Source organism: Lipotes vexillifer, unplaced genomic scaffold (assembly GCF_000442215.2).
Source record: "Lipotes vexillifer unplaced genomic scaffold, Lipotes_vexillifer_v1.1 scaffold2030, whole genome shotgun sequence".
NCBI lineage: Eukaryota > Metazoa > Chordata > Mammalia > Artiodactyla > Lipotidae > Lipotes > Lipotes vexillifer.
Window position 1 is genome coordinate 864,164 of NW_006791849.1, and position 24,872 is coordinate 889,035.

At 41.8% G+C, this 24,872-nt stretch overlaps 1 protein-coding gene across 1 annotated transcript in view; it reads right to left on the reverse strand.

Annotated features, from left to right (window-relative positions):
- CIT (citron rho-interacting serine/threonine kinase) overlaps nucleotides 1-24,872 on the reverse strand; it is a 168,969-nt gene that overhangs the window by 125,704 nt on the left and 18,393 nt on the right. The window contains exons 4-8 of the mRNA XM_007464873.1: nucleotides 24,363-24,464; nucleotides 11,756-11,898; nucleotides 10,767-10,860; nucleotides 4,347-4,550; nucleotides 2,758-2,911 (exon numbers count right to left, since the gene is read on the reverse strand). Of these exons, the coding sequence (XP_007464935.1) occupies nucleotides 2,758-2,911; nucleotides 4,347-4,550; nucleotides 10,767-10,860; nucleotides 11,756-11,898; nucleotides 24,363-24,464 (697 nt within the window). The remainder of the gene's footprint in view (nucleotides 1-2,757; nucleotides 2,912-4,346; nucleotides 4,551-10,766; nucleotides 10,861-11,755; nucleotides 11,899-24,362; nucleotides 24,465-24,872) is intronic.

Consider the following 24,872-nt stretch of genomic DNA (forward strand, 5'->3'; position numbering starts at 1 on the left):
AAAAAAAAAAAAAAAAAAAAAAAAAAAAAGATAAGAGATAATCACCATTGGCAAGGATGCAGAGAAAAGGGACTCCTTGTGCACTGTTGGTAGTAATATAAATTGGTGCAGCCACTATGGAAACAGTATAGAGGTTGCTCAGAAAACTAAAAATAGAACTATCGTGATCCAGGAATCCGTCTTCTGGGTATACACCCAAAGAAAATGAAATCAGTACCTCAAAGAGCGATCTGTGCTCTCACGTTCATGACAGCATTATTCACAGTAGCCAAGATATGGAAACAACCTAAGTGTCCATCAGTGGACGAATGGATATTTACATATGTGTGATGGAATATTACTCAGCCTTAAAAAAAAGAAGGAAATCCTGCCATTTGCAGCAATATGGATGAACCTGGAGGTCATGGTGCAAAGGGCAATATGACAGGCACGGAAAGAAAAAAACTACATGATCTCACTTGTATGTGGAATCTAAAAAAGTCGAATACATAGAAGCACAGAGTAGAAAGATGGTTACTAGGGGTGGGCAGGTGGGGGAAATGGGGAGATTCTGGTCAAAGGGTACAAAGTTGGAGTGATGTAGGATGAACAAGTCCTAGAGATCTAATGTACAGTGTAATGACTACACTTAAGAATACTGTAGTGAATACTGAAAATTTGTTAAGAGAGCAGATTTCAGGTGCTCTCTCATAAAAGAAAGAAAGAAAGAAAAAGAAAGGGAGGGAGGGAAAGACAGAGAGAGAGAAGGAGGGAGGGAGGGAGGAAAGTATGTTAATTAGCTTCACTGTAGTAATCATTCCACCATGAATATGTATGTATATCAAATCACTATGTTGTACACCTTAAATATATACAATTTTTATTTTAAAAAATAAATTTTAAAAAAGAATCAGGATTCAGCTGGGTGAGAATTCCCTCATATGAACTGGGTGTGGGAGGGGGAGAAACATGTGTTAAAGATAAGGAAAAACTAAGTGGATATTTATCAGGATACGGAAACATTAAGCAGGACCACAGGAGACATGGTGAGTCAAGTGTGGAGGCAACAAGTGTGGAAATGACCAAGACTGCAGTGACCCATCCCAGAGTCATCTCATCCCAGTGATAACCATGACCTTCCACAAGATGGGCCTCATGATGGACAGCAGGGGCCACGCTCTGTGCCAACACATATCCTCCCTGGGCACTATGTATTATAATTTACAGAACAGTACTTACCCTCGTAAGCCCAACAAGCCTAAAACCAATAAACAGCCTGACAGGAAAAGACTAGAATGAAATCTGAGAATTCTGACATGATACCAAAAACATCAAGGTTTACCAAAATACAGAATAAAGTTACCTGTGTAATTAATCACCATTCACTGACTTACTAGAGTGAAGATACATTATTAGACATCATCGGCAAGGGCAGGCATAAAAAAATGAACTTTCTTATTCAAGAAGATTACAGAGATAAGGTTAGGCCAGAAAAGATTAAGTATCTGAGCAGCAACAAAAAGAAACTGTTTCAAATCTTTCCAAAAGCAAAAAAGGAAGACCACACTGAAAACATATTGCTGCGGGAATTTCAGAATTCCCTGACGGTCCTGTGGTCCTGTAGGACTCGGTGCTTTCCCTGCTGAGGGTGCACGTTCAATCCCTGGTCAGGATATAACAAATATCCCACAAGCCACTCGGCGCAGCCAGAAAAAACAAAAAACATATTGCTGGTTAAAAGCTCTGAACCTTGGAGATCTGGGGGTTGGTGCCTAAAGATTTGAAAAATACAGTGATGTCGCTCACAGAAGAAAAAAAAAATGCCAAGAGCAATTTATGGAAATACAGCCTACTTAAATATTTTGGCAGGGGGTCAGAGAAACCATCAAAATGGACAATACTGGCTGTTAACCCAACTCATACATTCCAGCTGAAGGTACAAGAGGTTATAATTACAATACGGCTCCAACTAGAAGCCTGTTTTTGACACCTAGAAATGGATTCCATTTCCCTATCAGGAGGGAAATCACTAAAAATCAAACACTCAACCAGGCCAACTGCTTTCCTACAGACCCTAATCTACGCTAATCACTGGGTCAGGTCATTAGATCACATTCAATCAACAACACATCCAAGAATAAAAAGGTTGGAAAAAAATCACCAATTTGTAAAACACCAAGCATTTTGGATTTGTTGATAATAAATCAGGTCTTCGTTTTTAATGAATTTAGTTTGCACTAATTGATAACAAAGCGATGTATGAATGAATCCACCATGCATGTGCATTATAGGTTTTACATGCTTGTGCGCAAAGACAAATATTTTAGAGGGAAACAAACGAACACAGCAAGGCATTCATGGCTTTAGGGCGGGCTTGGCCGTTTGCAGAGCAACCCTGGCACTTTGCCTAATCTGAGTCTTTTTCCTAATCTGGTGAACTAAATAGTTAGGTCCACTCTTCTTCTGGGAAGAAATTCTGTCAAACCAAGTGACAACCTTCAATCTCTATCAATCTGTACCTCTAATGTACTGAGGGGTAATAATCCAAAGGCCACATAAACACAGAGTTTGATTAAGTGACCCAGTTCTGTGCCAACAATGTTAAAGAAAACTTATTACTAAAGACAGCTACATCATTACCCTTTTCTACTCCTATAGGTAATTAAAACCCTTACTTATATAATTTATACCAGCTTCTGTGGGCCAGAGTAATTTCAGATCATTCTTAAGCGTTTCTTAATCCCAACACTGGAATTGAAGGAACACGGCTCTACTTACAGTTTCGAATGTCACTCCAGTCGATTTTAGAGAAGAAAGGATGACAGCAAAGGCCTTCAAACTTCAGTCTCTCTTTCTGGCCACACAACAAACTTTGGATCAGATCAAGTAATTCACTGCTAACTTTGGGATCATCTGGAAACTTCAAAAACCGCTATTTCAAAAAAAATAATTATTATTATCCCCTTAGCAAATTCAGCTTCTCATGTCTCCAAGTTAAAAAAGTAATTCTCGTATATGCAAGTTTCTTTCTTTCTTTTTTTTTTTAAGAAGGAAGTTTTATGCCCTCTTAACTTGGGACCAAAGGCATGTTCCCAAAATAAACAGCCTGTTCATATCAATAGGCCTAGCTCCCTTGCAAGGGTTCAATACCCTTCATAACTTGATCCCTGTACCCTCTCCCATCTCATCTAGCTACACTCCCCACCTCGCTGTTTGCCAACCAAAAATAATGAGCTATTTAAAGCTGTCTGAACAAATCACTCTGTCCTCTCTGCCCAGAAGGCCCTCCCCAACCTCAGCCCCTCTTCCCTGCCTACCTCCCGGCCTCCCTCTCCCACCCTATCACTCACTCCCTCCTGCGTGCTCCACGTGTTCTGCTTTTGCACATACACGGTGTATTTTGATTTCTGTGTAATGATGGAGAAAGAAGGCAGAGAGGGCCTTTCTCCTTCTTGCCCATCACTGCAAACCTGGTACCTAACACCTAACAGTGCCTAGTGCAATTCACGCGTTACTGAATGAATGGATGGAAATGAAGGAAACAAATGAGCCCCAAGCATCATCTCAGGGGAAACTTTAACTCAGGAGTAGACTCAGGAATAACAAATAATGTATGTATGTATTAAGCATATAAAAAGTGTACTATACATAGAAAATATGCACTAAGAAATTGGATGATATATAAAAACCTGTGAAATACATTCTTTTTCCTTTTGGTTGAAACTAAAACATAGATATTCATCATATCCTTAAGAAATGGGCTTACTATAGTGACAAATACAGTTACTAGAAAATAGGTTTAATTCTACTTTATGTATCTATTACTGTATTTCTAATCCATGTCTTTGACTTTTACTACCATATTTGACAGCCAGCAGTACTAAGCAGTATAGCATATAAGAACATGGATTTCAAAGCCAGACTGCCTGTGCTATTTTGGGCAAGTTACTTAACCACTCTGTGCTTTGGCTTCCTCATCTGTAAAATGAAAATAATAATATCATCTACCTCACAGGATTGTTTGAGGATTAGCCAAGTTAATGAACTATATTTCACAAATTTTAAGACTCCCATTTTATTCACATTTGACAACACTGAAATCAATGAAATATCCTAGATTAATAGGCAGCAGTTTTTCTTTTTTAATGGTACATAAAATGATGGCATAAGCTTACAATTACTGGCAGCTCAGAGTCAATATAATACAATTAATAAAGCACTTAGAACCACTTTTGGCGTAAAATGCTATATAAAGTAGTTGTTGTTGTTATTATCCAAAAGTGCTGGTTTACATTATAAACTTTCATTTGCACAATTTTAAACGACATTTCTCAATATTACTTCAAAATCTAATAATGGCTCTTTACCTGGAAATTCATGATGTTATTGAAGGTTCTGGCTGAGGTCCCCTCAGTGAATGGGGACCTTCCATAAACCATCTCATAAGCAATAACTCCCACTGACCACCAATCACAGTCTAGGCCATAGGCACCTTTTCCATCCCCATTCATGACGGTCAACACTTCAGGGGCCATGTAATCTGGGGTCCCAACTGGGAGTTTGGCATTCACCTGGAAACCCATAAATAAAATGAACACAGCAAATTTTCAATTATCCTCAAATGGATTACCAACAGACATAAGCTGATTTGCCACTGATTACTATTCTCCCAGGCACTTGAACTTTCTGTCAAGTGGCACAGCATCAGGAAAAGCAAATGATTCACTAACTTTAAAAAAAAAAAAAAAAAAAGGCACATAATATAATCCAAAGGCAAAGGGCCCAGGGTTGTTGATGATATATACGTTTAGTTACACAAATGAGAGTTGGGTATATACCTGCAAAGGAAGATGTCGTTCCTGATACATCTTACTGATATGACAGAACTTCTCTTACTTATGAAAGTAGTAAAACGATAACAACATGTAAAGATGAATCTAAAAGATCTACGCATTATTGAAAAACTGGCAGCTAGCTGGCAACACAATACTGCAAGCATGTGTTATATCTCAAGTTTAAATATTTGGAGTCAACATTCCTATTCGGCCCACCCGCAGGGCAAGACATGATAAATAATTTCCACCAGAGGTCAAATGTTAATGAGTTCATTTTCCTCACCCCCAAATCCCGTTTCTGTGGTTCCCTCCCCACTGTTCAGAGACACAGAGCCCTCCAATCCTATGGTACCGAAGCACCTGACCTTGACAAAGAAATATCAGGACAATGTAGGAAGTCTTTTTATAAAGCTAATATATTCCATTTAAAGAACTGTCCTTATTTCTGAGAATTTGTCCTCCTGACTGGTTTAGTGTTTAAACACACTTTGTTTATTGAAATGATGCAGATGAAAAGGGTATGTTTTCTGCCCCTCACCCCCACTCCTTCCTGGGCAACCTAGTAAGCTGGCAAACTTTTGGTCTTCAAAATTGTCTTGAAGTTTTATTGAATCATGAAATTTGAAGTCTAAGGATCACCTCTCTAACCTTACTCCCCATCAAAACAGAGAGGGCCTGATGTTAGTCACATATTGGGTTGACCAGTTGTCCAATAACCCTACATCTAAAAAGGCTTCTCTCACAGCAGCAGCTACATGGTGCAAAAGAACTCTCTCCCCATTAAGGGGTGTTAATTGCCCCTGAGTGAGCTGAGAGATTTTATAGGTATGGCCACATACCTTTAAGGCTGGGCTTTATAGCAAGAAAGTCAATTTGCTTTGCTTTGCTTTGATTTGATTTGAATGGAGACTGAGAGGAAAGTCAATGTTTAGAGAAGATGCTAAGAGGTCTCCTTTCCCCAGTGATGAAGACCCAAGCTCTTCCAGCCCAAAACTTTAATCTGGTCTGCTCCTCTGCCTCAAAGACCCGTTGTTATAGGAAACAAAATCATTGTCCCTACTCCCTCTCTTTTCACCCCTTGCCTCAGGCCCATCACAGGCTTTTTTCAAACCCTAAACCCAGAAAGCAGTGCGATACTGTTATTCTTGACACCAGTCAGCCATCACTTTGAGCAATAGGGCTTCCACTGCAAACACATGCCTGGGAAAGTTAGATGGTCACGCCACCCAAGAAACCCACAGGCCTGTGCTGAGGGACTAAAGTGAGGAGAGAGGAGAAAATATTTGGTCTAAGACAGGACACCTTAAGCTTGAGTAACTGAGTGTAGCTTTGGTCAAGAAGAGGCCTTGATTTTGGGAAGCTTGAGCCAGGACTTCTGTCTTTTAATGTGTGTGTGTTAATGAGCTCAGCACAGAACTGAGATTAAATTACAAGATTTGGGGGGGGAAAAAAATCCTGAATGCTGACAACTAGAAATAAATATCTTTTTTTTAAAAATTGGGGTACAGTTGTTTTACCATATCTTTAAAATATCAAAATAAGAGAAGAAAAACTGTTAACATCTTGGTTTGACTAGGTATTGGTAATGCCACTGTATTGTTGATTAAATGCTTACCCTTTATGCCTAATTATTTTGCAGAACCATTAATACACAATCCTCAAATATTCATCATTTCTATGTATTAGATTTTATTTTATCATCACACTAGATTGTTTGGGGATATTCAGTTCTCCTGAATATCCTTAGGAGATGGCAGCTCCCAGGGCTTGGTCACTTACTCACAACCAAAGAATTGAAAGGAAGTTGACTGGGTCATGTTTATCAGCATGACCCAGCAAAAGGTATAAACTGTCAATGCCTCATTTTCAAACTAATGGTTAGACTTACCAAAGAGTCGGATAACTCCGCAACTGTTTTTGCCCCATAACAGGTATGTGATTATACACATTTATGTCTAACAATTTTGTAAATTTCCAAAATTAAAAAAAAATTCCCTAGCTTGCTTTCTGTACTTCTCCTACCACAGTAATTAACATCAATTAACAAAGACTTTTAATGAAAATTAATGGCTCCTAAGTTTCCATTAGTCACTGACCTCCAAGTACATTAAACCTGTTCCAACATGTAATCTGACACATCTTGATAAGGATTTTGCAAGATCCTTTCACTCTCCTCTGGTGGCAATTCACAGCCAGCTAATCTGGGTGAGGTATTAAAAGTGGGACCGTGTACTAGGAGCGCAGCCTGACTGCAGTATAACCATCTGACAAGGCCCCAGTTTTACTGAACTTTAATTTTCCCTGTATTGACAGGGAAGAAAATATACCAGTTCAGGAGGAGACAACAATAAAACGACTCGGAGACAGACGAGTCTGTCACATTTTCGAGAGACAGAGGGTTGAAAAGAAAAGCAAGGAGGGAAGGAGGAGATTAACCCAGCAGCTTCTTTCACAAGCAGAAAGCAGATGGAGAAGGTGGTAAGAAAACCAGCCTTCCTCCTCCCTATCCCCTTCCTGTAAAAATGCTTATACGTAAAACTGTTTCAAACCTAACTTTACTCCTCTAGCTGCCCAGGGTAAACATACACCTGCAGAAGCAGCCGGAAAAAATATTCTCGCTATGTTGTTCCTCTCAGGGAAAAGTCATAAAATCTTTTCACTCCTCCATAAATCTCAAAAGGGGCTATCTCCTATGGGTTTCCAACTGCTAAATGGTAGCGATTATCACTTAACATGCTATATAACGCTCTTTATTTATAATCTCCTTACAACTGTTTTCACAAGGGCTGAGTGAGACAGACTGGAACTGTTAGCTGTTTGCCATTCTCTGAGATTCTAATAAGGTGAAGTGGGTGACATCTCTGCTCAACACCCAAACTTCCAGGCAGTATGGTCCACCTGGAGGAACATAATGAAAATACTCCCAAGCAACATTCTGGCTAAAAAGCTTAAATATAAAGACAATTGAAGATGGGAAACTCAACAGATCTAAGATTCACAAATATCCAAAATACAATGACCATATGTGGCAGGTAGCAGGGAAAAGGATGAATGGATTTCAGGTAACATACAACAATTTCAGCAAGTGTGAACTATATTTTGCATAGTATATTTTGAGTACTAAAAAAAAACTTTTAAAACCTACTTTAGACCTATAAAACATTCTATTTAAAGGAAACACAGTTCACCCACCATCGCTGATCAAAAATACAAAAAAAAAAGTATAATTCTATATCCATACTTGATCTAGATTGCAAATTGTTGATCTTTTATAACAAAAGGGCCTTTGCACTTAAAGCAATGCTAAAAATTCCTTCTCATCTGCGTGTCACATTCTGGCCCTAAGAGCACAAAGCTCTGGGGAGGCTATTCTCTGAGAGGAGCTACAACATACTCAAGTGTGTAGGACTGAGGGCCATTATCCCCTTGACCATAGAGCGGCAAATAAACCTGAGTGCCTCCGGAGGCTCCCCGCCTGAAGGGAGTGTTGCTACCGCTCGCAGAATTGGAAAGGGCAGTTTGCAGCACTGAAAAATAGACATTTAAAATGAAGAGGAGTCCTGTCTCTCCACCAAGGGCTCTGAAGAGAGCGATTCCAGATGCAGAGATAGGACCTTACTCTTTATTCCCATTTCTTTACCAAGCAGTGACTCTGGATCATAACGGAGCTTTCTGAGTAGGTTTTCTTATCGCAAACACACATTGCCAGCTCGAACTGATAAGCCTTCTGATGCTTCTCAGTCCACGGCCGAGGTTCTCCACCAGGGGTGATTCCGTCCCCCAGGGAACACTGGGCAATGTCTGGAGACATTTTGGTTGCCACAACTGGAGGGGAGGGTGCCACTGGCATCCGGTGGGTAGATACCAGGGATGCAGCTAAACATCCTACAATACACAGGACAGCACCACCCCCAAAAAAGAATTCGCTAGACCAAAATGTCAGAGGTGCTGACTACATATCTATGCTTCATTTTATTTCTAGATGCCTGATTTTATTAAGGTCATTAATGCAAGGTATAGGTTTTTGAATCCCAGATGATAAAACTTGGCATGATTTAACTTTTTTCTGTACTTCATTCCACTAAATTCAATACCTAATTTTTCATGTCTGTTTCTTTTTTTTTTTTTTTTTTTTGGTCTGCATTGGGTCCTCGTTGCTGTGCATGGGCTTTCTCTAGCTGTGGCGAGCGGGGGCTACTCTTGGTTGTGGTGTGCGGGTTTCTTATTGCAGTGGCTTCTCTTGTTGTGGAGCACGGGCTCTAGGCACGCGGCCTTCAGTAGTTGTGGCTCACGGGCTCTAAAGCGCAGGCTCAGTAGCTGTAGCGCACGGGCTTAGTTACTCCGTGTCATGTGGGATCTTCCCGGACCAGGGCTCGAGCCCGTGTCCCCTGCACCGGCAGGCGGATTCTTAACCACTGCGTCACCAGGGAAGCCCTCATGCCTGTTTCTGAATTGTACATAATTTTTAAAACATAAAATTCTCTGATACTCATCTAATTATTAATGTAATGATCAAGTGTAATAGATTATAAGCACATAATCTGAGGGGGGGGATAAAAAACAACCAGTGCTAAGGTGGAAAAACACTGACCTCAGACAAGGTAAGGAGCCTGTATTTCCAAGAGCCTGAACCTGAAGGAAGTTATGTCAAGTGGGCCTCAGATCTGCAGAACAGGGAGGCCAAACCCTGGAATGCAAAGAGTTAACAAAACCCTGAGCCTTTTCCTCAACACAATAATACCCACCTTTCCTCCAAGGAACTTGAGGAAAAAAAGGAAATTTTATATATTGCCCTTCATAAGGACTAAACTCTCAGACCCAGGAGGCATTCTGAAGAGCAGCCATCCCTCACCTCTTAATTTCTGCATTTTAACTAGACCCAGTATTTTCTAGAGGAAGAATAAAAGCCCAAGTTTCTAAGGATTTGTCCAGATCACCAAGTGATTCAGTTGGGAAGTTAGTCTTAAAATCTAAGTCAATTTTTTCTTAGACTTACCATTTTTTGCATAGTTGACCTGAAAATTTACATTTTATTATGTACCAACTTTATTAGGTTTCTAAATTCGAATTTTCTTTTACTTTGTCATCTTTTTCCTAAAGTATTCTCACTCTTGACCTCAATAGCTACCCTCTTGCCTTCCTATTAGCACATGGAATACAGCTTAATAATTATTAGCATGTGGAATACAGCTTAATTTTTACCAAAGGTCCAGGATTTAGAATCGACATTTTGAGTACTTGGTTTTTTGTTTTTGTTTTGCGGTACGCAGGCCTCCCACTGTTATGGCCTCTCCCCTTGCGGAGCACAGGCTCCAGACGCGCAGGCTCCAGATGCGCAGGCTCCGGACACGCAGGCTCAGCGGCCATGGCACACAGGCCCAGCCGCTCCACGGCATGTGGGATCTTCCCAGACCGGGGCACAAACCCGTGTCCCCTGCATCGGCAGGCGGACTCTCAACCACTGCGCCACCAGGGAAGCCCCTGAGTACTTGGTTCCTAATGCTTAATGCTTGGTTCAAATTCTCTGGTGATTACTTTCAATTTCATTGCATAGGAAACAGAGGATTTGAGATAAATAAGGTTACATTTCATCAAAATATTTAAAGTGAAAAAGAAAACGTAACAGAAGACAATCTATTAACAAGCAAGGAAAAAGAAAGGGAAAACAAAATAAGCATTTTCCCATCTTTTAATCCAAACTATAAGAATGTTCCTAAAAATGTTTTGTAGGGTATTAACAGGTATTTTACATAAAAGGGTACCAGATCAAGTAAGTCTGGAAAATCGCTCTGTCCCCATCCCCACCCACCCTGCAGAGAAATCATTTCACACACTGACAGATGAGGGCTCCAGAATGTCGCTCAAATTTATCCCATGTTTTCCAAATTTATGAGGACCTCAGAACACTTTGTAGTATAAGCTCTATTAAGTTATCTTATTCTATTTTGTTACCATCTTATTTGAGTTCATTTTAGCAGCTGATCCAAAATCCACCAGCTTGATGTGTCCCATTCGGTCAATGAGGATGTTCTCGGGCTTGATGTCTCTGTAAGAAAATCAAGGCCACAAATTAGTGTTATCTTCTCCATGACAATCATCAAGCAACTGCTAACCTAGGATCTTGCTACAGCCAAGAATCTTAGTGTCTGTGGTTTTGCCATACAGACCTCCCTACTGATGGACATACATAATAAGCATTTTGCAAAACAAATTTAAGTAAAAGAATGAGAGAGAAAGAATAGAAGGGAGGGAGGGGAGAAAGAGAGGGAGGAAGGAGGAGGGAAGCAGAGAAGGAAAGGGAACAAAATAAATGTTCTTAGATGGATTATTTCTCCTCGAGACACACATTTTACCTCAGGATAGCTAACGCCACAAAAAGCTAGGGGATGTGCCCAAGGCCATGTGGCTAGTCAATGGAAAAACTGAGACACTACTCAGGATTTTGCGGTTCCTGGTCTAACCATCATTCCATTCCCACAACATTCTCAGATGCTCGTAAAACACTAGCTGAGTGAAGATGTAAAGAAACACTTTTCAACTGAGGATGCGGGGGCACACCTTTGTCAATTACTAACGGGCAAGGTCAGAAGTACAACTACACCCACTTCTGTTCCTCCAGGGTATGCTGCCTCCTTGCACAAATCAAATTCAGTTTTCCTACCACAGCACCCAGAGAACCCATGCAAGAGTTCCCAGTCTTATTAGGTGCATTGACAGATCCTACCAGCAAACATGAGAATGTTACAATTTTAGATCTATTTCACTGTTGAATGGGTAAGCTGAAACATCTGCCATTTTGGAAAATTTGCTTTCAGTAAATTATGGTGAAGATGGGCTAAAAATTGGATGAAGCATTATTTTCATGATGAAATCACTCTATTTTAGGAACTCTTAGGTGATACAGACAAATCCCCAGTCAACTACCAGAGAGCCTCACTTACCGATGTACATATCCCATCTGATGAACGCTGTGAACAGCCAAAATGAGTTCAGCTAGGTAAAACTGAATCATATTTTCATCTAATTGGTCCTCATATCTGTTCAAAAGTGACAGCAAATCCCCTCCAGGCTGATATTCCATGACCTGCATAGAATGCCAAAGTTATTAATTCTTCATACACCCAAAAAAGGGGGAATGTTCTCAATTGGATCCTCGAATACTACCTGACATGTTATAATTACAATGTCTCCACAAAGCAATGAAGATGTATGAGACATACTGTAAGTCACGTAGGACAAGGTCCCTGCCCTAAGGAAATTACACCCGTGACCCAAGAGAATCAATACAATGAAAGGTGAATCCTAAACGCCATGTGCAATGTTTGCAAGGCAAGCTTGAAAAGTTGAATTAAATCTACCCACTAACCCACCCACCCAAGTAGACACCCCAGACATTCCCTGGGATTAGGTACATAGCATAGACGGAAATTCCTGGAGGGCAAGAAACCCTCTTGCATCCTTTCTGCATTTCCCCCAGCACCCAGCAGAATATAGGAGATGGGCAATAAACACGATACAATCTCTTCCTTAAACAGTCAGTGTGGAAGGCAACCTGACCATCTCTGTTAAAACTTTTAAGTGTGAACATATACCCTCTGAACCAGTAATTCTGCTTCCGATGATTTATTTTACAGGAACTTACAACAGTTTGTAGATAGACAGATAAAGAGATTCAATGAAGCATTGTTTGTAACATGGGAAAAAGAAACCCTGGAAGTCACCCAAATAGCCAACATTAAGAGACTGCTAAAATATGATTTATCTAAACTATGGGACAAGAGGCACATATTAAAAATGAATGGACTCGATCTATTCATTCTGCCATGGAAAGCCATCAATGATGATATATAGTGATGTCCTAAAGAGGATACAGTAAAACTTTTTTGTGATTAAAAAAACATATATTACATTTGTTAGTATATACATAAGGGAAAAAACCTGGAGGAATATAAAGTACAGCCTCAGGGAAATTGTTTGATTAGCAAAAGAAAGTCTTCCACCCCAAGAAACTGAAATCCTTCCTCCGTCTGATGATAACCGGGGGTGACATTCCTGAGTCGACGCGAGGCTTGGAGGCTCATCTGCCCAAGAGGCTTCAAACCTCAGCCCGGTGACTTCACCTGTCTCTCAGTTTTGTCCTCTGTAAAATGGGGATAAGACTGAGTCCCTCGCAGTGCTGTGCCTGGCGCCCATGAGATCCTCCACTGCTGTTCGAGTCCTTTCCTTTCCCTGAATTCATGGCACCATCCTCTCCGCTCTGGCTGGGAGAAGATGGGACCCATTTTGACCGTCTTTGCATCCACGTCAACCCCTCCTGTCCTTTGCTCTGATTTCCCATTTTAAAGTGTGGCTCATAGCCACACTTTAAATGTCTTTTATTTTAAGTTGTCTCAAACCCTTTCTGGAAAGAGGTAAGATTCAAATAAAAGTCTTTTTAAAAAAACCACTAAATCTCACAAACCACTGCATTCCAGAAGCCAACTCTGGGATGTGAATTCTCTTCATCCTCCTCCAAACTTCTGTTTGCTTTCAGTCCAGAATTAGAAGAAAGTTCTAGTCAAGTAAGATATGGAGCATCTGCACACGTCCCCAGAGGCCCCAGGCTGGTCCATAAAGACTCTGCCTAGCACCAGGTCAACCCCACACCGGGGACCCTGGGAGGGGCCAGTGACTTGCATGCCCTCCCCAAGGGCCCCTCGTCACCTGGCATCTTACACATAGCAGATACTCAAGCAGATACTGGACAATTTGATCTAAGGTTCCATTTGCACTGCAACTGCTGGAAAAAAAAAAACTGATTTATGAACTAACAAGAACAGCAGCACTGAGAAGGGGCGGCAGCTGAAATGCAGACTTTATTTTCCCCAAAGTCTTGGCAGACATAAGCTGCTCGTGCTGGTCCTCAAAGAGCCAGCAGGAGGCACCTGGCTGCCTGTAGCTCACCCACGTATCCCAGCCTGGTTCTCCACAGGCCCTGGGTACACGGGTGAATGCTAATTTTTTGCGTCTGTTTTAAATATATATTGTCATTAAAAAGGTCTTAAATATCCACACACACAAAGAAAATTCACACATAATAACAGAAGTACTCATGCTTTTAGAACCAAAATGTCTTAAAATATAATAAGAACAATGCATATTTATGACGACATGTTGCAGTTATAAATTTTCTAATCGGGCTCTATTAAAGATGTGAAAAAAATAGAACGGCTTGCGAGTTTAAGGCTGAGAAAGTCAAGCATGTAGCAACTGCTGGCCAGTTTTAAGAGCTCACGAACGGACCACTATTTAACACTTAGCGGTGATTCCTGAAGATTCTATTTGTAATGACTAGTGAAAAATAGTTCAGAAAATCAAAGCCATCTCTTCGAAAGGCAAAAAGATACATATTCTCTGCTCCTATTCAGAAGATCCAAATTCCTAAGATGAAAATCCCCGCCCAAACTAGATTAGTCAAACAATTTTGATTGGTCAAACAATTTTCCATTTCTTCAAAAGCGCTCATTAATAAGCAACAAAAATGACAACAGCTGCTAGGCAGCATGCTCTGAAACATGAGGTCAAGAAAGATGTACTAAATGACAAACCTCCTTATCAAAGAACCTAATCAGACTTGACCCACCAACAAGATTCTAGATTACCATACTGCAAATTCCAACCGTACATCATTAGGAGAATTTAGTTTGGGCATTTACTGGGTAAATTTGGCTACCCCAAGATGTTACCCCATCCCCAAACTATCTTACCAGGGTACAGTCACTCATCCTGGGATGAACGGAGCCCAAGGGAAGATAGCTTGTGTGTGGTCAAGCCAAGCTTCATCGATCTTGCTGTTGAGGCTAAAGAAATAATAAAGAACCAGGACTTGGACACTCTCAGAAAACACTTTTGCACTTTCAAAAACGGTACCAAATCAAGAGGCTCCAGAAAAGGGAATCCTTCTACACTGCTGGTGGGAATGTAAGTTGGTGCAGCCACTATGAAAAACAGTAGGAAGGCTCCTTGGAAAACTGAAAATAGAGCTGCCATATGATCCAGCAATCCCACTCCTTGGCATATACCTGGACAAAACTCTAATTCAAAAAGATACATGCACCCCTATGTTCAAAGCAACACTATTCACAATAGCCAAGATATGGAAACAAGCTAAATGTCTGTCAACAGATAAATGGACAAAGAAGACGTGGTATATAAATACAATGGAATCCTACTCAGCCATAAAAAAGAACGAAATAATGCCATTTGCAGCAACATGGATGCAACTAGAGATTATCATACCAAGTGAAGTAAGTCAGAAAAAGACAAATATCACATGATATCACTTATACGTGGAATCTAAAATGTGACACAAATAAACCTATCTATGCAACAGAAACAGAATCACAAACATAGAGAAAAGACTGGTAGTTGCCGAGGGGGTGGGGGGAAGGATGGAGTGGGAGGTTGGGGTGAGCAGATGTAAGCTTTTATATATAGAATGGATAAACAACAAGGTCCTACTGTATGGCACAGGGAACTACATTCAATATCTTATGATAAATCATAATGGAAAAGAATATGAAAAAAAGAATGTATATATATGTATAACTGAATCACTTGGCTGTACAGCAGAAACTAACACGACATTGTAAATCAACTATACTTCAATTAAAAAAAAAAAAAGAAAAGAAAAAAGAGGCTCCAAAAGCATCATCAAGTCACAAAGTAAGAGTTTTCAAGTCTTCATACCAGATGACATGCTGTAAACCAAAGACTGGGGTCAGCAGAACTGATGAACAAATTAGACCAAAGTCACCACCCAGGCTGTGCCAGACAGTCCATTCACAGCATTTGGATGTGCCCCCAAAAATGACTCCATGCCTGATTTTTACTATTCAGAGATGCCCAGGGAGGCAATGTTCCCCCCAGAAATGTGGCTCCTAACCCAAGAAAACTGGCAAGTCCTCTAGGGCAGAGCTTCTCAAACCTGCCTATACACCAGAATCACCTGGGGAAGCACTTTTTTTAAAATGGATAAAACACACTCATCCACATAAATATGTGAGCGCCTATTATGTGCCAGGCACTATTCCAGATATCAGGAAAACAGCAGGGACTAAAATAGACAAAAATCCCTGCCCTACAGTTCCCTGTGGAACTGTAATTCTAGTAGAATGAAAAAGAATTGGAAAAAAAAAAAAGAATTCAGCAGTATGAAAGGGTAAAGTATGTCTTTTCCTCATCTCAACCATTCAGGGAGCTTGCTAAAAACGTGGAGTCCACAGACCAACCCCAGACTTCATGGACAAGCTCCAGGGGTGGGGTCCAGGAATCTGCATTTTTAAGGAGCTACTGGGGTGATGCTGATGCAGCCAACCCAGAACTTTTTTTTTTTTTTTTAATGTTTTCATTTATTAGTTTCTTTTTGTTTGTTTGTTGTTGGGTTTTTTTGGCCCACTCTGCATGGCATGCAGGATCTTAGTTCCCCGACCAGGGATGAAACCTGTGCCCCCTGCAGTGGAAGCTCGGAGTCCTAACCATCCTAACCGGTTACTGGACCACCAGGGAGGTCTCCACCCAGCATTTTATTGAGACCCGATGCTGATGAGGCTGCGGAGGCATCACGGGTCCTTACTGCAACTAAATGACCCGCTTCTACAGCAGAGGCGCCCCGGTTTGAAGCCTGGCTTTAATACACCCCTCACTTCTGCTGCTTACATTTTTCCACTGACTTCCTGGAGCCATTCCGCATATCAAGACAAGATCACTGGCAACAAAGGGCTGGAACATAACCAGTCCATGAGCACTGAAGCTACGATCCTGCATCCTTGCAAGGATGGCAAAGGTCCCTGCAGGCCACCCCAAGAGTGATTACCAAGGCATGGTAATCAGAGACCAGGGAGATGAGAAGACGGAAAACAGCCCTACTGTGAAACAGCCCTGAACAATGTGACAACCCTGCAGATGGCAGAGAAAGCACAGCAGCTGACAGACCAGCCTGGCTTGGAGCTATAATGGACTTGCTCTTTTAAAGCAAAGACGGTCCGGCCAACAGAGACAGACCCTTCTGATGGCAGCAGCTGCAGATGCTAATTAAAGGGCAAATCTTACATGTGTTCGGTTTGGAAGAAGCAGCAGCTTCTCTGCTGGTGTTTGCATCTATACCCCAAGTGCTGGGATGGCAATTCCCACCAGTTGTGTTGTGTCTGGAACAAAGGATAAATGTGTGTATTTGCTGTGTGTGCGCATGCATGCACATACACACACATGCTTGCATGTATGCGTGTGCGTATCGGGGTAGATACGCAATAGCTCTTTAGCGTTCTATCCCAATTTGCATACTGGTGTCATCAGAGGCAAACCGTGCTGGCCACATCTTAGAAACGTGTCCTTGAAATGCCTGCACTACAATCAGCATGACTGAAAGTGCCATGAAAATGTAAGGATGCTATTGGCATCATTACCCACCCTGCCCACTGTTCGTGATCTTTGGCACGGGGGAGGAGGGAATGGATACTCCAAGCAGAGTGGCCCCTGGCACAAACCCTAAATTACTCTTTTTGAAGGGCAAGGTGACCAAGAGAAAAAGAGAGAAGGCCCTTTATTTCAGAAAATATGAATCCCAGCCTGAGTCATCCTTCTATTCAAAAAAATCCTCATTGAGCATCAAATCATCCAGAGTCTTAGCAAGAAATAGCACACTCAAACTAGGTAACTGAGGACATTAATTGAGGAAAAGCCTATTTGTAAAGGTGTGGGTGAGGTTAAAGGAAATGAACATGGGATGCTGAGGCACCCCAGGACTAGTAACAGCAGGGGAGTAGGTACCATTCGTTGGCCTGAGAGGACAAGGAAAGGGGTCTCAGGTGTGTATACTATTACTGAAGAAACAGAAGCAAGAAACAGTAACCAGAAACTAGCTACAGGACAATGGTTCTCCAAGTGGGGTCTCCAGACCAGCAACAGCAGCATCACCTGGGAACTGGTCAGAAATGCAAATTCCTGGGCCCCACCTCCACCCCCACTGGATCAGCAACTCTGAAGGTGGGCCAGGCAAACCGGGACACCATAGGAAAACTGTAGCCCCGAAAACAGTGGGACTCTAAATGCCCTCACTGGAAGGGGACTTCCCTGGTGGTCCCATGGGTAAGACTCCACGCTCCCAATGCAGCGGGCCCAGGTTCGATCCCCGGTCAGGGAAACAGATCCTGAATGCATGCCACAACTAAGAGTCTGCATGCCCCAACTAAGAACCCCACACGCCACAACGAAGATCCCGCATGCCGCACCTAAGACCGGCACAGCCAAAATAAATAAATAAATATTTTTAAACAAATAAATAAATAAATGCACTCACTTGAAATATGCCTCAAAAGACCAACACAAAAAACAACTACTTCAAAGGCACTGATAATTCAAAGAACCTCCTGAGGCAATAATACACTCAGCAACTGAACTGGAGTCAATAAGACATTAATATTTCATTTCACCAATGAGAAAACTGAAGCCGGAAAGGCCAATGACTCCAGAGAGACCAAGCAAGGTACAGGAATAAAACAAGAACCCATATTCTAAGTAACAGCTTCCTTCTGATGGGCAGCTGGCATGTGAAGCAGCCAACACTGGTGAGTTTTGAGACATGCCTGAAAACTGCATCGTCTTACCCAAGAGATCAAAACAGCACGTCTCGCTGTCACAATGATCCTAAGCTGCTGTATTTCACTAAAACAGAAAACAATGAAGTTGTATCTGTTAACTCTCTCCCACCCTCAACGACAGCAGAGACTGGTGATCACACAGGCCATGGGGTCACTGCCTAGAAAAGTCCACCTCCAAATGACTCCTACATAGGAAGGGAAGTGTCCATGAAATTGCATGACTGTGGCTGAAAGCAAGACAGGAAATAGAACCACAGTTGTGTTAGAAACGGTTTTAGATGTGTCAGTATAAAGGTAATAAGGAAGACCACCAGAGGTTGAGCTGGGGGCCTGGCATCTAACCCCATCTGTTGTCTACAAAAGTAGCTGTTTTAACCTCTGTGCCAGACTCTAACTTATCCCCCAAATACATTCTTCCCTTCTCCCACAGTAATAAGAATGTTAGCTGGATACAGGCCATGCAGTGAGACAGTCCACACATGTACACATGCGACGAAGCTCTGGTCAACAAGATGTGAGAGGAAGTGATGTGTCCCACTTCCACATCATCCTGTGCAGAAGGAATTGGCCTGCTCTGCCTTTCTGCTCTTTTCTCCTCCCAGCCACGTGCAACACAGACATGAAATGGCCCAACTTCAAGCATGTCAAAAAGGACAACATTCTAAAGCACAGGAAGCCACAGGAGGGAATCATCACATATGACAGGGGTACCCCACCCTGCTGGGGGTCTCTCTGTTACATGACCTTAGGCTATACCTTAACTAATACACCCATGTGTGCAACTGGGGGAAAAGACTTTGGGAATGAACAGAGGGAAGCTGACGTAAGGTCCCAGAAGGGAAAGTAGACTCGTGAGGCAGTAACAGCAGAGCATGGGCAGACTGAAAAGACCCACAGAATGAAAAATATCAGCACAAAGCCAGGAAGCTTTATGAATCTCACAAAGAATTTAGCTACAACAATACTACAAGTGGTGAGTTGCAGAACAATGTTTTCTTTGTAGAGATCAGCTCCTTCATGGAAGGACCCAGGGGAAGGCAACTGTTAAACAGAACTGAACAGATTTCATCATGAACCAGATCAACAAAGTACAACTTCCGTGGGCTACCTGCTAGAATACACGACTCACCTTGTTATATGGAACCCGACGTTGATGGACTTTGCTGGTTTTCTGTAGCAAAAACTGGAAAGCCACACTCATTGGTATGCAACTACGAATGGGCAATTTTTAACCATCAAAACTCAAAAAGATCCAAGTTCAATTTCCTTGCACCGCAATCCAAATTTTAAAAATCTCACTGGGTCTGCGTTCAATTACATACTTGGAGAGCAAAGCTCACACTATTAACGTAATACAATTTCCATAATACCTTGAGTACATTTGTATGTAAATCAAGTTTCTATGAAATTAATCATGCATTCATCCAATAAATATGTCTTAAGCAATAACCTGGGGAAGCTCTACTGGAAGCAAGGGAGAAATCATCGCTCTCCTGGTGGAGGGAGTAGCCTGGTGGAGACAACCGCCCCCCATTCACGAAGAGGAAGTACAGGCTGCTCTGAGCGCACAGCAGAAGGGAGCCCCTCCCACGGCAGAAGATCCGGGAAGGGTTTCTGGAGGAAGTCACATCTGTCCCAAGCCCAGAAGGAGAAATGAGAGTTAGTCAGGTAAACGTGGAAAGAGGGGAGAGTGAGGAGAAAGGTCAGAGGCAAGTTCAAAGAACAAAAGGAAGCTCAGGGTGAATGTAAAGTGAAAGGAGAGAGACGTGAGCACTGAGGCTGGAGGCCTCTGAGGAAAAGGCCTTGTAAACCACACGGAAGAGTCTGGACTTCATCCAGGGGGCAGCAGGGAGTCTTGAAGGGTTTTAACAGCGCGATGGCTTGGCTGCAGTGTGGAGAAGACCTGGGGGAAGAGCAAGACAGATGGCAGGGAGAACACTTAGGAGGCTGTTGCAGGAATGGGGGCAAAGGAAGATGGCGGCCTGGACTCCCACAGTAAAAACAGCACTGGAGAGAAGAGATTGCATCGAGAAATACATAGGAAATGGAATCCTTTTTCATTGATTTTTTAAATTTTTATTTATTTTTAATTGAAGTATAGTTGATTTACAGTGATTCAGGTGTACAACAGGGTGATTCAGTTCATATATATATATATATATATATATATATATATATATATATATATTCTTTTTCAGATTCTTTTCCATTATAGATTATTACAAGATATTGAATATAGTTCCCTGTGCTATACAATAGGTCCTCGTTGTTTATTTTATACATAGTATTGTGTATCTGTTAATCCTAAATTCCCAATTTATCCCTCCTCCCCTTTCCCCTTTGGTAACCATAACTTTGTTTTCTAAGTTCGTGAGTCTATTTCTGTTTTGTAAATAAGTTCATTTGTACCATTTTTTTAGATTCCACATATAAGTAATATCATATGGTATTTGTCTTTCTCTGTCTGACTTACTGCACTTAGTGTGATAAACTCTAGGTCCATCCATGTTGCTGCAAGTGGAATTATTTCATTCTTTTTTTATGGCTGAGTAACATTCCATTGTACATATGTACTGCATCTTCTTTATCCATACCTCTGTCAGTGGACATGTAGGTTGCTTCCATGTCCTGGTTATTGTAAATAGTGCTGCTATGTCATTGATTTTAAATGTATCTTTGGGGACTTCCCTGGTGGTGCAGTGGTTAAGAATCCGCCTGCCAACGCAGGGGACACGGGTTCTATCCCTAGTCCAGGAAGATCCCACATACCACGGAGCAACTAAGCCCATACGCCACAACTACTGAGCCTGGGCACCACAACTACTGAAGCCCACGCGCATAGAGCCCGCGCTCTGCAACAAGAGAATCCACCGCAATGAGAAGCCCGCGCACCACAACGAAGAGCAGCCCCCGCTCACCGCAACTAGAGAGAGCCCACACACAGCAACAAAGACCCAACGCAGCCAAAAATAAAAACAACATTAATCATATTAAAAATAAAAAAAGAAAGAATATATCTTCAATTAAACAACAACTGCATTACAAATTAATGTTTAACTGCCAGGGGAGTTTACTACGATTTGTATGTTTCCCCAAACCTCAAAGGTTTAACGATCTAGAGGCACAGTGGAATTTCAGTACGTTACAACACAAATACAGACGTACAGTGCCCTTATCTTGCCACAGGCAGAATGTGTCTCCAGATTCAGAAATGTTCAGATTTTAAGACAGCACAATGCTGCATATGCTTTGTACTATGCAACACCCTCAGGTAGGGCCTGGGATATCACCCTGTAATCAAACATATTCATAACTTGCAGCAAAATGGATGAACAGTCACTCTAAAGGGAATGAATAAGAGTTCGGATCAGGTTTTGCTACAGAGCTCAAATCAGGTCTTGCTGCCAAATAAGTAATAAAATAACTTGAGGTTTTCCAGAGTACTGGGTATTTCAGAATTGCAGACAAGAGACGGTGGATCTATCATCATACCTTAATTCCTATGCTAAGTTTGGATTTTTCATATGAAAACGGTACCCTTAGCAAGCATTTTATTCCAAAGTACTGGAAAAGAGAATGCAGGCCAGGAAATAATTACAAGACCCCATTGGTAATACCCAATTGAGCTACTTAAGAAGGGTATAAAAACCTCCTTGCAGCCAGGTATCAAGGTGCTGAGGCAACCAGAATGCAAGAAAACACTCGTTCTGAGAACAGTCCCATTTCCCAAGATGGTGGGTGGAAAAACTGAGAAGACCATCCTAAGCTAAGGATGCCAATGCCAGTGTCAAGATCCAGAGGGAAGCCCCATAGCCTGAAGACCCAAAACAGGAAGCCGCCTGCGGATGGAAGCCTGTCCTAGCAGAGGAACGGCAGATATTCCCAATCTACAAGGTATTCCAGAAAAGTTATATCCAAGCAGAAGTCCACAGCAGTCAAATCCACGATTAAGAAAAAAGAGATGGTTCTTACCACTGTGACAAGGCCAACTGGTATGGATAAAAAGGGTGACACCGAAGAGTTTAAAGTTCTCAAAATGCCCAAATATCACCCTCCCAGAGATATGCTTTGAAAACTGTTGAGCAGTGGGGGTAAAAACCCAACTATTATCAACATGAAATCAGCTACGAGTGTTGCTCCTAGGGCCCCGCTGACCATCCTCACTGGCCACCCCAGAGACAAGCAGAGGGTGGTTTCCCTGCAGTAACTGAGCAGGAGCTTGCCGCTTGGGACTGGACTACTAGCCCTCATTCATCTGAGTTCCTTTACGTAGGACACTCAGAATCTGCCATCACCTCTACCAAAACTGACCATGATGGTGTGAAAGTCCCAAAGCATCTCAACAGTGCTACTTTTATGACGAAGAAGCTGCATGAGATTGGACATCAAAAGAGTTGAGCTCTTCGACTCAGAGGAAGAGAACGATAAGATTTCAGAGCAGAGCAAAAGGCAGACCAGAAAACTGTGGAGTCTCAACTTCTGCCAATAATCAGAGCCCTTCCTAGCTCCAGGTGTGGCTTCAAAAACTAACATTATGCTCACGCGCTGGTGTTCTATATCGTTTGCAGGGCCCTAGTTAAAATGTCCAAAACAAAAACAACAAACAAACAAAGAGCCTGCTGTGTCAAGGTAACTGCTTTTCTGAAGACTAACGAATAAATCTGTTAATACACCCAAATACAAGGCACTCCGCAAGACACAGAGAGCACAAGACAAGTATCATGTATACAACAAATGTCCTAGAACACCAGTGAGCCTAGAAACACACCAAGGTCATTAGTAAAGGAAAGGGTTCCAAGCCCCAGGTGTCAAGGAAGGAAAGCGTCCAAGACAATATTCAAGGAAAGGAAGTTTCAGGATACAAGACCACAGGTGTGTTGTTGATTCTAAAGGAGCACTTGGTCAGCGCAAGGCCGGTCTCCCAGTGCATCTGTGTGAGAATGTCCTTGCTCAGAAGGCTGGGTAGGGCCAGGGACGAAGGCAAATAAACTGTTTATTCCAGGTCAGAAATAAAGGTGGGAAAGTCCCCCCAAAATGCCCAGTGGAGGTTCAAGACAAATAGGAATCCGTCTCTCTCTTACCCTTTTCTCTGACGTGAGCTTTACAAAAGTTTATCTCCATTCAATGTAATAGGATAGTCTTGTTTTAAGGGCTGAATCAAGAACAAAAATTGTTTTTAGGATACCTTTTTAATTTTAGGAATCTAAACCCCCAAGAACCTAAACAAGGCCCCAAAATGAGTTTTAGCATTCTGTAAGCTATGCTACAGGCACATCAGGAAAAACCATGGCATTGCTCGAAAGAATGAGGCAGATCTGCATGTAGTGACATGAAAAGATGTCAGGGACAAATCGTTCAAGGCAAAAAGCAAGGTGAAGAGCAAAGTAGACAGTAATATACCATTTTTGTAAAACAAACTATATACATGTGTTACACGCATAGACAGAAATATTCTTCCACAAGGTGTGGTTAAGGGCCAGAAAGAACATACATAACCATTAACATTTGTTTCCTTGCGGAAAGGGATTAGAAAGAAAGGTAGAGCATGTTCCCTTCTATTTCATACATTTCAGCAGCATTTGCATTTTCTTATAATAACTATGCATTATCTCAATTTTTTAAATTTAAAGCAAGATTCTGTGAAAGGAAACAGCAGACTATTCCCAAATAAATGACTTCTCCTTATTGCTCTTTGAGCCACAGCTACAATATCCAGCAATAAGTGAAGCTCTTTCTAAATGGGTCAGTTCTTCATATTTAAGACAAGAAGAACAGGAAGACACCTGAAAGTCAGGAAAGCATGAATGAGAGGTGCTGTGGGCCATGTGGGCAAGAACCACATTGAATTCCACAGCTGTACCATCTGATTACCGCAACACCAGACTAATTCTACAGAGATGGGAAGACTCACCAGATAAAGATTATTTTTGTCCTGAAAGGCATACTGTAACTGGGGGATCCAAGGGCTTGTGCTCTGAGATAGTATGTTCTGTTCTTCCTCGAAATGTGAAACCTAGAGGAAAAAGAAACTGTTTAGACAATTATAAAGAACTAAGTGTGATGGGGAAAATGCCCTTTGCTTAAACTGATAATTCTAGTTTTGTTTTGTTTTTTTAAAAAGCCATCACTTAGCCCAACATTCCACAAATCTCATCCTTCTGCCTACTTTGCTCACCATTTTTGCCAGATCCATATGTGTCCAATTATTTACTTAACGTCTTTCTTTAAAGTCAACTCACTACTTTTAAATCTAAATCTCTTTCTCTTCCTGAGCAATTCAGTCCTAAAGCCATCAGATGGAGAAAAACCACCAGGTAAGCATCCATGACAGGTGGCAAGGAGAGCCATGGTGGCCCAGAACAGGGTGACTGGTCCAAGCAAGGTGAGGAAGGTCATCACGTGTAGGGATGGCCTAAAGCAG